Genomic DNA, 15,639 nt, shown 5'->3' on the forward strand with positions numbered 1-15,639 from the left:
TCAAGCCAGGGGGTGCAGCAGTGCCCTCCCCAACCGCACCCTTAGTTCCAGCACCTGTGCCTAACCGACGTCACTGTGTTGACCTAAATTTTAAACGTAGCCTCGGCCTGGGAAACCAAGGCACCACGAGGTGGTGCAGCTGGCCCAGAGTCACACAGCAAGTCAGTTCCTGGGCCCCAGTGCTCTGCTCAGACAATCCCTCTGTGATCCGGCAGTGGTATGGAGCTAAAGTCGAGCTGCTCACAGGTGAGTGGCTTAATCCTCCTCCTTGTCCGACGTACGGAAGGAAGCGGTAATCCCAGAAGAAATGCAGCCCCTCAGTGCAGGTTCCTGGAGCTGGCCAGCCCAGGCGGGAGCATCTGAGCTCAGGCAAGCAGGGTTTTTAAAGCATGTGGCCGGGGCCAGTGTTGATGGCCCTGCTCTAGAGCCACGCTGGAAATCAGGGGGTGTAACACCACACACTGCCTGTCAAAAATGGAACTACTGCACCGTTGCTATAGCAGCAGTTTGCTCTTAATCTCTCTCTTCCCTTGCAGTGTGTCCAGCTGGCTGGTTTGGGCCGGGCTGCCAGATGAGATGTAGCTGTGGGAATGACGGGCACTGTCACCCGGTGACAGGGAGATGTAGCTGTGCTCCTGGCTGGACTGGGGAGAACTGCCGGAGAGGTATGGTACCCTTTGTGTGTCGTGGACGTGCTGTAGAGGGCACCTTTCCTCGGTGGATGTTCACTTTCATCTGTCTCCCCGTTCTGTCTGTGCAACTGTCTCTCACAGCCTCTGCCTACCTGCCTTCCCCCACCCCTTCCGTGTTCTTTGTGGGGATTCAGTCTGCACGAAGGACCCTGTACAAAATGCAGCGGTACCCTGTGTTACCTTATCACCTAGTATCAGAGGGGTAGCCGTGTTAGTCTGTATCCACAAAAACAGCGAGGAGTTGCTTCTGAAGAAGTGGGCTTTTTTACCCACGAAAGCTGATGGCCAGATAAACCTGTTAGTCTTTAAGGTGCCACCGGACTCCTCGTTGTTCTTATCACCTAGTTTCTTTCCATTGACCTGGCCTGAGGAGTGCTGGCTGCGTTCCTCTTTCTCTCTGTCCACATGAGCCGTGCCCATTGATGGAAGCCACGCACGTGCAGCGGAGAAAAGAAAAGCCCCCTTTCCCCTGTGTCTTTGCCCAGCTGAGCAAAGGGCAGTGCCATTCAGGGCGTGGTCTCTCCTCTGTTTCAGCCTGTGACGCTGGCCACTGGGGCCCAGATTGTGCTAACACTTGCAACTGCAGCAACAGTGACGGAAGCTGCAATATGAGGACAGGACAGTGCATTTGTGAAGCTGGCTCCACGGGACTCCATTGTGATCAGAGTGAGTGTTGTCGGCAGGTTGGTCTCGCCTTTGGGCTACCCAAGCTGAACTCTGTTAGCTGTTATGGTAGGAAAAGGTGCTGGCCTGGCAGCCCTGCTGAGCGAAGACCTCTGCTTACCCACAGTGGTTAAAGTGCAGGTAGCAGCAGGGCCAGCTTCCCACATAATGGCACATCTCTTGGGGGTGGGGCTGGTTCTTCTCCCATGCCTGGTCTCTTTGCTGATACAGTAGAACACCAGAGCTACGAACTGACCGATTAACCACATCCCTCATTTGGAACCAGAAGTACGTGATCAGGCAGCAGAGACAAAAAGAAAAAAGCTAGTACTGTACAGTCCTCTGTTAAATGTAAACTGCTAAAAAAAAAAAAGGGGGGGGGAGGGGAGAAAGTTAAAAAAAATAAAGATTTGACAGGGGAAGGAAACTGTTTCTGTGCTTGTTTCATTTAAATTAAGATGGTTAAAAGCAGCATTTTTCTTCTGCATAGTAAAGTTTCAAAACTGTATTAAGTCAGTGTTCAGTTGTGAACTTTTGAAAGAACCACCAGAACGTTTTGTCAGAGTTATGAACAGCCTCTGTTCCCGAGGTGTTCGTAACACTGAGGTTCTACTGTATTACCAATGAGTGCCAGTTGCAATTGGTATTTTGGTGACATGGATCTGTTCCCTAAGTCCTGGAGCAGAGACCACCAGTCCACTCCAAACAACCAGCCATCAGATAGCGGTACTTTCATTCACTGCTGCCCTCGCTCGGCAGGGTGAGAACCATCGGCCTCACGTAGACCCTTAAAGTGACCCTGATTAGAAGGACATTCTGGTCAACGCTGGTTGCCTTGTATTTGCTAGAGTGTCCAGAAGGATGGTTTGGGCTAAGCTGCCGACGCCGGTGTCAGTGTGACAATGGAGCTGTCTGTGACCATGTCAGTGGGGCGTGCACCTGCAGCCCTGGCTGGAGTGGGACGTTCTGTGAGCGTGGTGAGTACCTGGTTTTGCTCCTTTAGGAGAGCTAAGGGACCTGTCATGTCTAATGGAGTCTCCATGTCACTGGGAATTGTACAGGACAAGAAGCACCCAGCAGAGCTGTGGGGAATATTGCACTGTCCCAAGCTGGCCCCAAAGTTTAATTCTGGAGATGATAGGTTCATATAAACTAGTGAATGACAGTGCATGTAAACAAGGAGCCTCCCTGTTTGCACATGCATGTGGGTATGTTCTGGCAGCAGGAGGGCTATCTGATTTTGCATGGGGCGTGCATGCATTTGAAAAGGGTAGTTCTGCACTTCCTGGTTCCCACTGAGATTGAAAGAGCCAACAAAAGGCTGCTCTCACCTTATCTTCAGCCTGGTCAGATGCAAGAAAGACCAGCAATTTCACAGCAACTCCGCGCGGGTTGAGTCCACAGCAGGCGAGGGTGTGCTAGATCCACATCCCCGCTTGCTGTGGCCTAAGTGTCTGTGTAGACAAGCCCACGGTATTCGTGGTTTGGCAACAGGGAAATGGCAGCACAGAGAGGGGAAATGCCTTCTCCAAGATCTGAGGGTGAAATTCACCCCTGCTCAAAGAGCCAGCACACGATTCTCGCAACAAGACAAGTGGTGAATCGTCTCTGCATGGCTCACCCGCAGTTAGTCCTCTGCTTTAACCAGTCAACACCGCTTAATTCTCAGATACTGTATTGGTTACTATAGTTACATTACTATAGAAAAATAAACTTGTTTGATAGGACAATCTGGGGCATTAACACAGGTGTGTCGAAAACCAGCCCTTGCCTTCTATGGGACATGGCTCTCCTATTGCACTACCCTGCAGTTCCAAGTTTGAATCCTGTCTTGCTGCAAGGGTGTAACAATTTTTTTTGCGAAGTTCCTACAAATCCATTAGCAAAGTACTTTATTAGCAGAATGAGCTATTGTGTAGTGTCCCTCTCTCCTTGGGAGATTTCCAGCCCTCTGCACACACCAATGCGTATACAAACATTTCTGGGCTTTTTCTGTTTTCCCAGCCTGTCCCGATGGATTTTATGGCCTGGAGTGTCAGAAAACCTGCACATGTCTGAACGGAGCCCGCTGTGATCATGTGACGGGGCGCTGCATCTGTGCCGCCGGCTGGATTGGCCTTAACTGTAACCAGAGTAGGTTCTGAGGTTATACCATTAAATCTATCCCAATAGAGGATTCCCATTTGCAGGCTACTGGTGCCTTGGAAGGTGAATTTAGTCAGAGACGGCTTGCAGTTGATCATACAGTATCCTTGTTTCTCTGTCTTGGCACGTGATCCAAAGAGATTGGTGTCTGCTTCTCTTTTGCTGCTTATTCCCACCTCTGTTGCTTTCATGACACAGAAGGGAGTGTGACGTCAGGTAGGGAGTAAGCAGCAGGAGTTGATGACTGCTGATTGAGGAGTTAAACCCTGGGTGGCACTCCGGTCGGATGATAATACATGAGAACAGGAGCCCTTGAAAAGGGATAGATGGATCAGCTTTAAAGGTGGGTTTTGCCCTTCCATCCAGAAGAACAGCGAGTAATTTACAGACCATGTGCCAGATCTCAGGTGGTGTAAATCAGCATAGCTTCACTGAAGTCAGTGAACCTGCTCTCATTTGCACCAGCTCAGGATCTGGCTCTACATATAGGAATCCCATATCCAGTTGAAACTGCTGTGGAAGCTTAGATTGGCTAAAGGAAATTACTCCACCTGGATTTTGTCCAGGATGAAATTGTCCCTCTAGTGAATATTTTTCAAAGCTTTTCATGAGGTGCCAGCAGCTCTTTAGGAGCTTGTGCTAGTGAAACAAACATGGTGGGGGGGGAGGCTTCTTTCCTCTGTGACACACAAAGCTTTGCTGTTGCCTTCACGTTGGTCTGAAGAGTCAATGCAACTGCTTGTGCCAAAATAATCAGAGATCCTGCTAAAGTCTTGCAAAAATGAAATCCTTCATTCTCAGAGGACTGCTGCCTCTGTAGTAGTAGTAGGAAGGTGAGGGTTTCAGACACCAATGTCTCCTGCACCATTGATAGCTTTCACCTTCAACAGATGCATGCTGTTTCCACAGGTCTTTTCCACTTTTGATCTCCTCTCTCTCCATTTCAGTTGTGCTCTTTATTTGATGCTGAGAACAGCTGTGCCAGCCAGGGAGGGTGAATTGACTCTGGAAAAATAAGCCTCCATCTCCCTGGCCCCAGGACCTTAACCCTTTTCTATAACCCATGCCCATGGGAAGGTTCAGAAATGCTGAGTTAGCTTTTCTTATTTTTACATCTGCCTATTACTGCCAGATTTCAGCCTGGGCCAGATGTGGGCAGTTCTTGTGCTGCATCTAGCAGGACTATAATCAGGAAATGCCAAAAGTCTCAGAGAAAGCCTGTTCTTGCAAGATTTCTAGCCCTGTTTTATAGACTGAAGAAGTTCAGAGACACTTTTGACCTGGATCTGAATTGTGCAGCATTTATCGGAAACAGACTCCCAATCGCAGGGAAATTTGGGGGGGGCAAACTTTTTCTATGTTGCAGTTTACCTCCAAAAGTTTTGAATGGCTCAGTCCTCTTTGCCCGTAACTGCAGATAGTAGTGAGGTTTGGGGCATCTGTGAGAACAGCTTCCTAATGGAAAATAGCATTGAAAAATAACATCCATACTTGTGAACTGCAGCCATATATACAATCTGACTGTTATTTTCTCATGATAGAATAAACACGTTTTTACACACACTCTCTCTCTCTCTCCTTGAGCAGGCATAGCTGGCAGGTAACCTGACCTTCTTGTAACATTTTCGTAGGTGAGGTCGCTGGTTCATCCCCTTTGTCTTCTCCCAAACAGCTGCATTTCTGAATCAGCAGTAAAAGTCTATGTAACTAATACCTGTTACTTAGTTGTTGTGCCTACTTCTGTTTCCCTACAGCTTGTGAGGATCACTGGTATGGAGAGAATTGCAGTCAGGCATGCAGCTGCTTTAATGATGCCACCTGTGACCATGTTAGTGGACAGTGTCTCTGTTCGGCTGGATGGACAGGAGCCACTTGCCAGCAAGGTAATACAACATGTGGTCATGTCCTATTCCAAACTGTCTTCTTCCTTGTCCTGCAGAGAAAATCAGCCATTGGAAAAAAAATTCCAAGTCTCTGTGTGAGTTGTAGTTTGAATCGGCCTAGCAGCTGTGCTCTGGTGGCGTGGTGATGAGCCTGGATCATGGTTCATATCATCTCCACTTGTGCTGCACATGCTAACTCTCAGTAAGGGCTCTGTCTTGCAAAGCGCTGAGCATTCTGGCCCTGATCCAGCAAAGCACTTAGTCCCAAGTCAATGGGACTAGACACGTGCTTACAGTTAAGCATGTGATTACGTGCTTTTTCTGGGGTCCTACAGCAGCTTAACATAATATAAGAACATAAGTACAACCATACGGGGTCAGCCCAGTGGTCCATCTAGCCCAGTATCCTGTCTTCCGACAGTGGCCAGTGCCAGACGCTTCAGAGGAAATGAACCGAACAGGGCAATTCTGAGTAATCCATCCTCTGTCATTCAGTCCCAGCTTCTCAGCTGGAGGTTTAGCATGCAGAACCAAGCACTAAAGGAACTTTAGAAAATGCAGATATAACCTGTTTTACTTGACTATTATGGTAAACGACAGAGAAGTTGTTTTTCCACCAAGGGGACTGTGTCCATCCTATGGTTCTTTGATAGTGAAGTTTGGTAGCATTGCCCAGATGTGGAAGAGCAGGATGTTCTGCAAGTCAAGACTGAAGTCACTGTCTGCCAACCCGTGGCACTAAATTCATACAACTCCCTTTAAAAATAATTCAGAGTATTCCGGACTAAACACTCTCCAAAGGCATCTGGTGGACCATTGAGTTACTTAAATTTCATGTCATCAAGTTACTGATCCCACCAGCCTCCTTATGCCAGGCACAGACATCCCAAGAAACAGGAACAGGTTCCACTGGATCCTGCAGCAATGTTGTGAGGCTGTATTTGTGACACCCCAGCTCGTTTCTATGGCAGCAGCGTGTGAAGTGGCAAGCCCGGGTTATGGACCTCACAGCAGGGGCAGGAAGGAGAAGAGAAATATCTTCACTAGCAACAAAGCTTTTGCAGGAAAACACAGGCCAAGCATAGTTCAGCATCCAAGCTCTTTTCTTCCAAGTTTACTGTGTTATGCAAGGCACCCCCCACCCCCCATCTGGCCTTTGGAAAAGCCAAGTTTATAGCAGTCTTGTGCCAAGCTGTGTTTAGCTGGTGAGCCAAAACCACCTTCCTTCTTCCAATGGGCTATAAACCTCCAGTCTTCCAACTCACTTGCTGTGCCACGTTTTGTTGAGACCTTGCCCAGGATTCTCATACATTCCCCCAGACTCACTGTTCTGGGCTCCATGTGCCATTCCCAGAGGAGGGATCAGTAACTAGAGCTGAGGTTCCCAAACCTTGTTTTGCTGCCCGCTCCCCAGAGGAGTAACATGACAGGGCCCCACCCTTCCAGGGCAGAAAGTGACTCACCCAGGGGAGTGTGCAGCTCACACCTGGGTTGGCGGCAGGATCCGGTTGGCTCCATCGCTGGAGGTGTCCATGGCAGCGCGGCACGGAGTGGACCAGTGCTCCTTGCCCTGCCTCCCCCCTGCCTGGAGCCTCTTGCTCCTGCAGGCTCTGGTGGGTTTAAAATACACGGGGTTGCGGCCGGCCAGGTGTCCAGGGCAGCAGGGGAGAGCAGCAGGCTGCTGCTGGGGCAGGGTGGGGCTGGGCTGAGTGGTCTGCAGCCCCCCACCACCTCACACCCTCTGGCAGACCTCATGCCACAATCACCTCACCAGCCCACAGGTCCTGCTGGGCCTGTAGGCAGGTTTCACCTGCCTGGCGAGCTTCAGAGGGGTCATTGGAACCACAGCACTGGGACAGAGAGAGAGTAGCCAGGAGTCGGGCTTCTGTAGTTGGTGGGAGCTGGAGCTGATCCCTACTCCGCACACACTGAATGGGAGGAAGCCTCGGGCAGGGCTCAGGAGGTCAAGGCACCACCAAATGGGTAAAGTGGGAGCTGTGGGGAAAGCATGGGAGAGAAGAGAGAGGTTACAGTACTGAGATTTTCCATGCACGTGACTCCCTCACCTCTCTGCTGTTTCTCTCCCTTCCCAACCCCAGCCCAGTCCCCTGTGGTGTGACACCCCTTATATACAAGTAAAAATGCAGAACCCTCCTGTGGGGCCAGCTAGGCAGCCCCCAGGCATTACTGCATTGTGTTCTTGTTACTTATTTCTAGTGGTAGCAGCTCCATTTCATTTCTGTCTACTCCTAACCCCACTCCTCACCCCCGCTTCCTACATTACGACAGGCCTGATCTCTGCATTTTAAACCCAGTGTCAAGAGCTGCTTTCTGACTTTGGTCTTTGTCCTAATTTTTCCCCAAGCGTGTCCATATGGTTTCTATGGTGTGAACTGCCACCAGCACTGCCTTTGTCGGAATGGCGGAACGTGTGACCCCGTCACGGGGCACTGCACATGCCTAGAAGGATGGACTGGATTGGCTTGTGAACTGGGTAAGCACCAGGAATGGAGCAGCTGGTCACGTTAACTACGGGCCGTTGGAACCTGTAAAACGTTTGTTGCACATTTGACTCACTCCCAAGAAGTTTTCCCTAATTTCACTTCAGTCATTTCATGCTCCAAGATTGCAAAAAAATATTAATTTGGCTGCAGAAGGATAGCGAGGAGCATTGCGGGGCCTCAGGGAACACAGTTTGGGCCATGTTTATATTAAAATGTAACGAAAACAGAGCTACCAAATTTCCAACAAAAAGCAGCAATGCAGCTTCGGAATGTTTTGAGTTTGGTTCCAGATGGTTTTGATGCCAGCGTATGTCTGAGCTGGTGCAGCACGTGCCCATGAGGGAAGCACAATGTGCTTTCTAATCTCATCTACACACAGTCAAGACTGCACCCAAGGGGAGGAACCCCAGTGGTCAACGGAGCCATAACTCCAGTAGCCCGTCTTAGAACAATCTCGTGGTGATAGCAGGGTCATTAGCCTTCTCCCTCTAGAGTATGTCGACACTGCAGCTGGGACCGTACCTCCCAGCATGGGCAGACAGACAGGCACTAGAGTGCTAAAAGAGGAGCAGTGTGGACATTGCAGCTCCCGTGAAAGTGAGGGCCAGCTCAGACACAGGGGTTTGGGCAGGCTCGAACTCAGGCCCTGTCTCCACCGGAGCTTCAATGTCCACACTGCTATTTTTAGCTTGCTAGCTCGAGGAAAGCTAGCGCAAGTCTCTCTGCTCAGGCTGGGGGGCCTGCTCCCAGCTGCCATGTAGACACATCCTTACTTTCTGTCCCCAAGGAGTTGTGGGTTTGTATTTCTGGGCTAAGATTCTGTCACGTGCTATTTCTAACACCACTTCAGTCAACTCTCTCTGGCTTCCACTAGAATGTGCGCAAGGACAGTATGGTGTGGACTGCCAGCAAGCCTGCGACTGCCAGAACAGGGGGCTGTGTGACCGGCAGACAGGCCACTGCATCTGCCGGCCTGGCTGGACTGGGCAGCAGTGCCAACGCGGTAAGTGAAAGCCACAGGAGCCCACCAATAGTTGTAGCTCCTGCTTACCTGCCAGGACAAGGGAACGGGTTTGGCTGGCCTGAGCCCTCCCTCAGATGGAACCTTTCTGAGGGACAGGGAAGTCGAGTTACCTTGTTTTTTTAAAAGGCTGTTTTTTGATACAACGAGAAAAGCACAAGTCCCCTCTGCTGGAGGTAGCAGATACTTTGCTTGATGCATCTGTTCTAGGTGCCAGGGAATTATTGAGTAAATAAAGGGCCCAACGTTTGGCTTGCACAGCTCAAGAGAAAACATGCCATGGTTTTAGCTTTGCAAACTTGTTCTGTCTGTCGCTGTTCTCCCCTCAAGGTCTGAACAAAAGCAATGTTCTCCTGCGTGTACGCAGTGCTGTACAGTCACGAAAAGGCCACGTCCCTTCCCAGAGATCCTAACGTGTCATTCTGCTCCCCCGAAGTCCATGGCAAACCTGCAGGAGCAGACCCTGAATGAGACAGATACACAGCCTGCCCCGAGCAGCAGATGGCAGTGGAAGGCAGGGTGAAGCTGAAATGTCATAGGAAAACCTCCTCCTGACCCAAGCTTTTAATAGCTTTATGCTGCTCCAGATCACCTTCCCTCCTTCCCCCTTTCCAGCTTCTGAGCTTACTCACTGCTGGCACCATTGTGCAGACCCGAAATGTCTGGCTTCTGTCCTAAGCACCAGCAAGCTCTTAGGCCTGCCTTCTGCGGCCCTCCTATTCATCTTATCTACAGACTTTACTAAGTACCCTGGCAATCCCTTTGCTATTAGCTAGTGTTGAAAGGGAGGCTGGCTTGAGAAAGGGGAGCCTCAGGGACTGGATCAAATCCCAGAAGATCAGCAAAGGGGACCCCTCCCCAAAGTTCCAGCAGGCACAGCAAGTGTAGCCCACTGTGAAGGGGGTTAATAGTCTGAGGCTGGTAATCAGCTGAAGCCGTCTGCGTGAATGAGTTGTCTGCTGCAGCCATTCCCACCCTCAGCAGCATGGCTAGGAAAAGCCCTGACATTTACAAGGTGTTTACTGTGTCACTGCTTTGGTTCTGAGCTCTTGTAGGTATTGTGGGTGTGTGGCTGCTTTGTTCCCTGGATCATGAGCAGGAAGCAGGCTGTGGCCTGTAATATGACGTTGCTGGAACATTTCTTAATGTGGGACGAAGGTCAGGCAAGTTTCAAGAGCTGTTTGAGGCTTTGCAAAGCTGAGAAATCCTAATCTTCTTCCGGAGTGTCCCTTTCACAAGTATCCCCTTTCACTGCTGCACTCTCTGGCTGAGCTGTATGTACATTACATGATGTGTAGCATTGTTCCGCTCCCTCTCGGCCTCTCTTCACACAGAAGGTCATTCCAGGGCTCTAGTAGCTTTTGTCCTCTCTGAACCCCTTCTTTTCTGCTTGATTTTTCACCCCCCCCATCATGGGCATTCCATTGAGCTGTATAAGGCAGCTCTGGGGGATTTCAGACTCCGATGAAAGCAGGATGTGCTTTTGTGAGATATCTGACCTCATGGTTAGAAGAAAAGTATCTGAATTTTTGGATTCTGCTCTGAACGGAACCTTCAGAAGCTTGTGAGCCTTCTCCAAGCAGAATATCGAGTGTTCTGCTACGTGGCATTGAGCTCCTCTTGGGCCAGTGTGCATGGGGGGCCAGGGCAGAGTTCTGATGGTGCCAGTGAAATTTATTTTAGTGTTTTTTCAGACCTGGATGTGGTGTCATGATGCAAATTGCAAACGGCAATGCCAGGATACGGTTCTGCTTCTCCTTCCAATTAGAAAGTGTAGGAGAGAATTACCCACAGAAGCAAACGCTCAGTGGAAGATTCCAAATGTCTGCCCTGTTCCATAGCCTCCCTGCTTCTTACCCTCACTTATTTGCATTGGACCTTAGCCATCTGGTTCTTCTGTCTGAGGAGAAAAGCAGATAATGAGAGCTGTGCCATAAAGAGGTTTGACTGGACTTGGCACACCCTCAGTACAGCCTCAAGTACTGTAACGTGAAACACACATCTCACGTAACCATCCACCATTTCTGGGGACTGGCAGGCCCCATCGTTTTGGCTGGGTATTCAAGTCAGCCTCAAGGCACTTTACCAGATCGCAGGTCCATGTCGCTGTGTTATGTGGAACTCTTTGCACGTGACCCTCCTCTACTCAAGTCGTTGCTTTTCACAGGGCAGCTTGAAGCAATGGATCATCATAACCAGAACGATGATTTGCAGTGAAACTATTCGGGACTTTTTCTGTCTAACTGTAGGCAGAATTTCACTACATTGAGACCACTGTCTACATTGACGTTAAGATTTTAAAAGTCCAGCAATGCCTATCCCTTGCTAGCTTACCCCATCCCCACCAAAAGTCAGACTCCTTTATTTGACTTCCTTTTAGAGCTTGTTTTTTAGAAAAGTTAGGTGTGCAAACGTGCACACACAATATATGCACAACTATGTCCCTAATCTATGCTTGCAGTTACCCCAATTGCATGTGCAAATTGGGTGAGTGCATGGACAAATGCACCTATTTTGTCGTTTGCACATGCAGTTACTGAATTTGTGCACTCAGTCCTGTTGACTAGTTGACAATTAGTTGTGTAGCTTGTGCGTTTGTGCAACTAACTTCTCTAAAATTCAGACAATGACTGTCTTATCTGGTTTCCATATGCTTTAAGAACCAGCCTCTCACTTCCTCATAGATGACAGGAGGAGAATGGCCCTGATGGTGATGCTATCCTGGCCCCCAGCTCCCACTAAATGGTGCCAGGAATAATGCATCCAAACACATTTGGCACCGTTAAAGAGAGAGACTTTCACACCAAATTAGGAAGAAGAGAATGTTTATGCAAAGAGCAGTTTGTCGGCTCACAACTTTCTTTCTTTCTTCCCCTCTTTCTGCCTGGCTCAGCTCTTCTCCCCGCCTCAGCACCCACTTTCTCCCCGCCCTGGATTCTGCCAAAGTTTCTGACCTCATGGTCTGTTTTCTCAAAGGTAATGGAGATGTCACAAAGCCAACAGGAAGTGCCAAGTTCAGCCCTGACGTAGATGTGTGCAACTCCGCTGACTTCCTTGGGAGTTGGAACTGTTTAGGCCAAGGCTGAATTTGGCCCAGCTGACCTTATGACCTCATTTTATGAACAGAAGAATCAGAAAATCCCACTGTTAGAAACAAGCACAGATTGTTATGGAGAGTGCAAAGAAATGCTGAGTCAATGGATTTCCCAGGGGACTGGCGATTTCAGACGAGGGGTAATGGGAGCTGGAGCCTTTTCCCCGGTGCTCACTGATTCGCTCGTGCCCAGAGCAGTGGTGATTAACACGTTATTGTCTGGTGACTGTACAGTGGCCAGTGTCATGAGTTTATTCCTAGTCAACAAGTTTCCCCTTTGACAGGTAAAGCAGCAGAACAGTTGGCACTAACTGGCTCCCTTGTTGATGGTCTCAGTCGAGAGGCCAAGGACTGACTGGGCTACAGAGATTAAACTCTTCTCTCACTCCTAAAGCAGCTGCGGTACAGAGACCCTGTCAGGTCAGGGTCCTGGCGCTCCAGCCAAGCAGTGTTGGGAAGCTTGCCCAGCTGCTGCCCATGCTGTACCTCCTCTGGGGATGAATGAAGGACCCCATTCTCCAGAGCTGTCAGCCTGGTACCTATCGCCACCACCAAAGAAAAGAAACAAGTCTGAGCTATTTGATCCTGTTCCCAGTCTCGTTAGGCCCAGCTCTGCACTGACAGAGCCCATCTGACTTGTCAAACATGAAGTGAAACATAAAGCTTCACCCCCTGACATGAGAAAATGAAAGGGACATAAAATAAACGTTTGAAGTTCTTTGTGGCGGGAGAGCATGGTTTGAATTGCCCTGTGTAATGAAACCAGACCATGCCTGTCTTCATTCTGTAGCACCCCGCTAACCCCCACCTCTCTGTATGTTTGAATCGCTGCAGCTTGCCCGGAGGGCACGTTCGGAGATCGCTGTGCAGAGCAGTGCACCTGTGGGGCTGGAGTCTCGTGCCACCACATCACTGGCGCCTGTGACTGCCCCACAGGCTGGAGGGGACAGCGCTGTGAGAAAGGTGAGAGAATCACACCTCTCATCACATCACCTCTGCTTCGTCTGTGCTGCTCAGGCTGTTCTGGTTACATTTCAGCCTCAGATGAAGCCACGGAGCCTGGACGTCTTGGGAACAAGCCTGATTTCTCTAGAGTAACAGACGAAGTGGGAGTAGATGGCTCAGGGGATGGGCAGTGGGCATTTACCTCGGTTGCTGTAACAAATGCTGCTGGCTGGCTGATGTCAGAGTTCGAGCCCAGTACAGTCCCCAGTAGTCAGACAGCCGCAGCATTATTGGCACTGATAGTCACCAAGACATCTCAGCAGAGGCCCAGGGCTAAACGGGTCACAGAAACTGAACTCCCACTCACCTCTCTCACAGACCCTCCAGGCCAAGGCAGCTTGGGGGAAGCTTGTATGGCTGGTGCCCTGCTGTACCTATTTGGTTAAGAGGACTGTTTTCTTAGCCTGTCCGTCTGGCATCTCTCATTGCACTAGAAAGAGAAGTGTGCCGAGGAAAGGGAGGGCCTTGGGATGATTGGGGGAAGCAGCCAGACCTTGAGATTTGCTCACTTATGGAGACGTTGGCTTCTTAGCAGCTCCTTGGACAGACGGTGCCCAGCTGGGACACGACACGTCTTCAGCTCACATTGGTATTCAGTGGGGCATTTCTTTCACGTTTCCAGGAAGGCTGCAGCAATACTGCATTAAACCTTTAATTACACTTGATTTTGGGGCCATCAGATTCCTGCTGGTGCTGGGCACTAGGAAGAATTTGCAAGCTTTTTGTCTTGATTTCTTTTCCCCACCCTGTTTCCTTCCCACAGCCTGCCTGCCTGGTTCATTTGGGAAAGACTGTGCCAGCCGCTGCGACTGTCCCCCAGGAACGCCTTGCAACCATGTCACTGGCCAGTGTGGCTGCCCTCCAGGATTTATGGGCCATGGATGTGAACAATGTACGGAGGAGGGAACAGCCCTTCTACAGTTACTAGCAGAGTCCAGGGAACTAGACGGGTCAATCCATTACTACTAAAAAAAACCAGTGCGTTGCCAAATAGCAGCTCACACTTTGGCAGGCGGAGCATGCCCACATAATCCTAACAGAGCAAAGGCAGCCAAATGGGAAACCAGAGCAGCATATTCCAGCCAAAGGATTAGCAGTAAATCAGAGAGAAAGAGCTCCTGTGGATATGAGCAAGTCTGGGAGAGACAGAGGCATGTGAGCACATTCTTCAGTGCTGTAAGTGTATGTATTTCAGATCGCTCCGTGCATGTGTGGATGCATGATTGCAGAGGGCATCTAGTATCTGAAAATACTTCCTATCCTCTTCAATCCCACTCCTTTGGGCATCCTAGCAACTACCCCCATGCTCCTCACAACAGGCTACACCAGCGAGACTGGTTCCCATTTCCCCTTGCTTTGAGTGGCAGATGTAAGACCATGCGCACTGAAGGCCATTCTAAATCTTGGCTCTGGGTTTTGATACCAATAAGTCCTGCCCTATAGTGGAGTTCTAAATATGACATACGATAGGGAGTGGGGTTTGGGGGGAGACCAAGAGCCCCTACAATAATGCTGTGGTGTTTTCATCTCTTCTTCCTACAGCCTGTCTGCCAGGGACCTTCGGGCTGAACTGTGCTCAGGCTTGCCAGTGCCCAGAAGTGAACCAAAACTGTCACCCTGTCACTGGGGAGTGTATCTGTGCACCTGGGTACCATGGAAGAAATTGCCAGCTAAGTGAGTTTGCGCTAAACGTTGTCTTCCGTGTTGTCAAGGTTCATGTGACTTCACCTACAGCGTCTCTGCTGGATGCTAGCCAATCAGGGACTGGGTTCTTCAGGGCATAAGCTGATCTTCCTGTGGGGTCAGGAAGGAAGTTTCTAGTAGCATTCATGATTAACTAAACAGAGGAGAGGAGACTCCACCTTCCTCGGCAGCAGTGGATATTAGTCATGACCAGGAACTGAACTCCAGGAGCCTTGGGACCGCTCCAATATGGCACCTCCTGCATTCGGATTGGCTGTTATCCCAGGTTCCCACTCTCCTTTCCTTTCCCCTCACTCATGCAGCTTGAGAGTTTTTAAAACATTTCCCAGGTTACGTCTTTGTGAACCTTGCCGGTAATGGGGAAAATGATTCCGCCCAAGCAGGCGTTTTCTGTTCCCTTTGGTCCTCCGTCTGTCCCTGCATACTCACACATCCATCCATCGATCCACACCCATACATGCTCTTTCTCTTACTAATTAGTGAGTTACATTTTGTGCCATCAAAAACAATTTAATATACACGAGTGCCACATTCTGCCATTTCCCATCTAACCCATGGACGAGTTGGCTACGTAGTATGATCGACAGAGAACTTTTTCCTGCTCTTTTCCTCTAAGAGTAAAACTCCTTGAATCAGTTTCTCTCTGCCAAGAGCAAGGAGGGCTATTGAGAGACGCTTTCACCTTCCTCCTTTTGACAGTGCAACTGGAGGAAGGGCGGGGATTGATGGGCACCTTATTGCAACCCTCTTGAAATAATCTCCCCCAATTTCATTTTTGCTCAGTTTTCTATGCAGTGTTTTTTAAAAATGCATTTTCACGGCACTAATAGCTTTTCCATCAGGAGCCTCCTTGAAAAACAGGGATGTAGCTGATTATTTTGTCTAGTTCTAAAAGATGTGGTTAATGCAGGATAAAACGGGGAATTGG

General features: G+C 49.6%; 1 protein-coding gene across 11 annotated transcripts in view; it reads left to right on the forward strand.

Annotated features, from left to right (window-relative positions):
- Nucleotides 1–15,639, forward strand: part of MEGF6 (multiple EGF like domains 6) — a 231,862-nt gene that overhangs the window by 208,150 nt on the left and 8,073 nt on the right. For all 11 annotated transcript variants that reach the window (XM_044996193.1, XM_044996194.1, XM_044996195.1 and 8 more), the window contains 10 exons: nt 537–665; nt 1,227–1,358; nt 2,204–2,332; nt 3,360–3,488; nt 5,255–5,383; nt 7,749–7,877; nt 8,762–8,890; nt 12,837–12,965; nt 13,771–13,899; nt 14,550–14,681. In XM_044996193.1, the coding sequence (XP_044852128.1) occupies nt 537–665; nt 1,227–1,358; nt 2,204–2,332; nt 3,360–3,488; nt 5,255–5,383; nt 7,749–7,877; nt 8,762–8,890; nt 12,837–12,965; nt 13,771–13,899; nt 14,550–14,681 (1,296 nt within the window). The remainder of the gene's footprint in view (nt 1–536; nt 666–1,226; nt 1,359–2,203; nt 2,333–3,359; nt 3,489–5,254; nt 5,384–7,748; nt 7,878–8,761; nt 8,891–12,836; nt 12,966–13,770; nt 13,900–14,549; nt 14,682–15,639) is intronic.

Source organism: Mauremys mutica, chromosome 21 (assembly GCF_020497125.1).
Source record: "Mauremys mutica isolate MM-2020 ecotype Southern chromosome 21, ASM2049712v1, whole genome shotgun sequence".
Taxonomy (NCBI): domain Eukaryota; kingdom Metazoa; phylum Chordata; order Testudines; family Geoemydidae; genus Mauremys; species Mauremys mutica.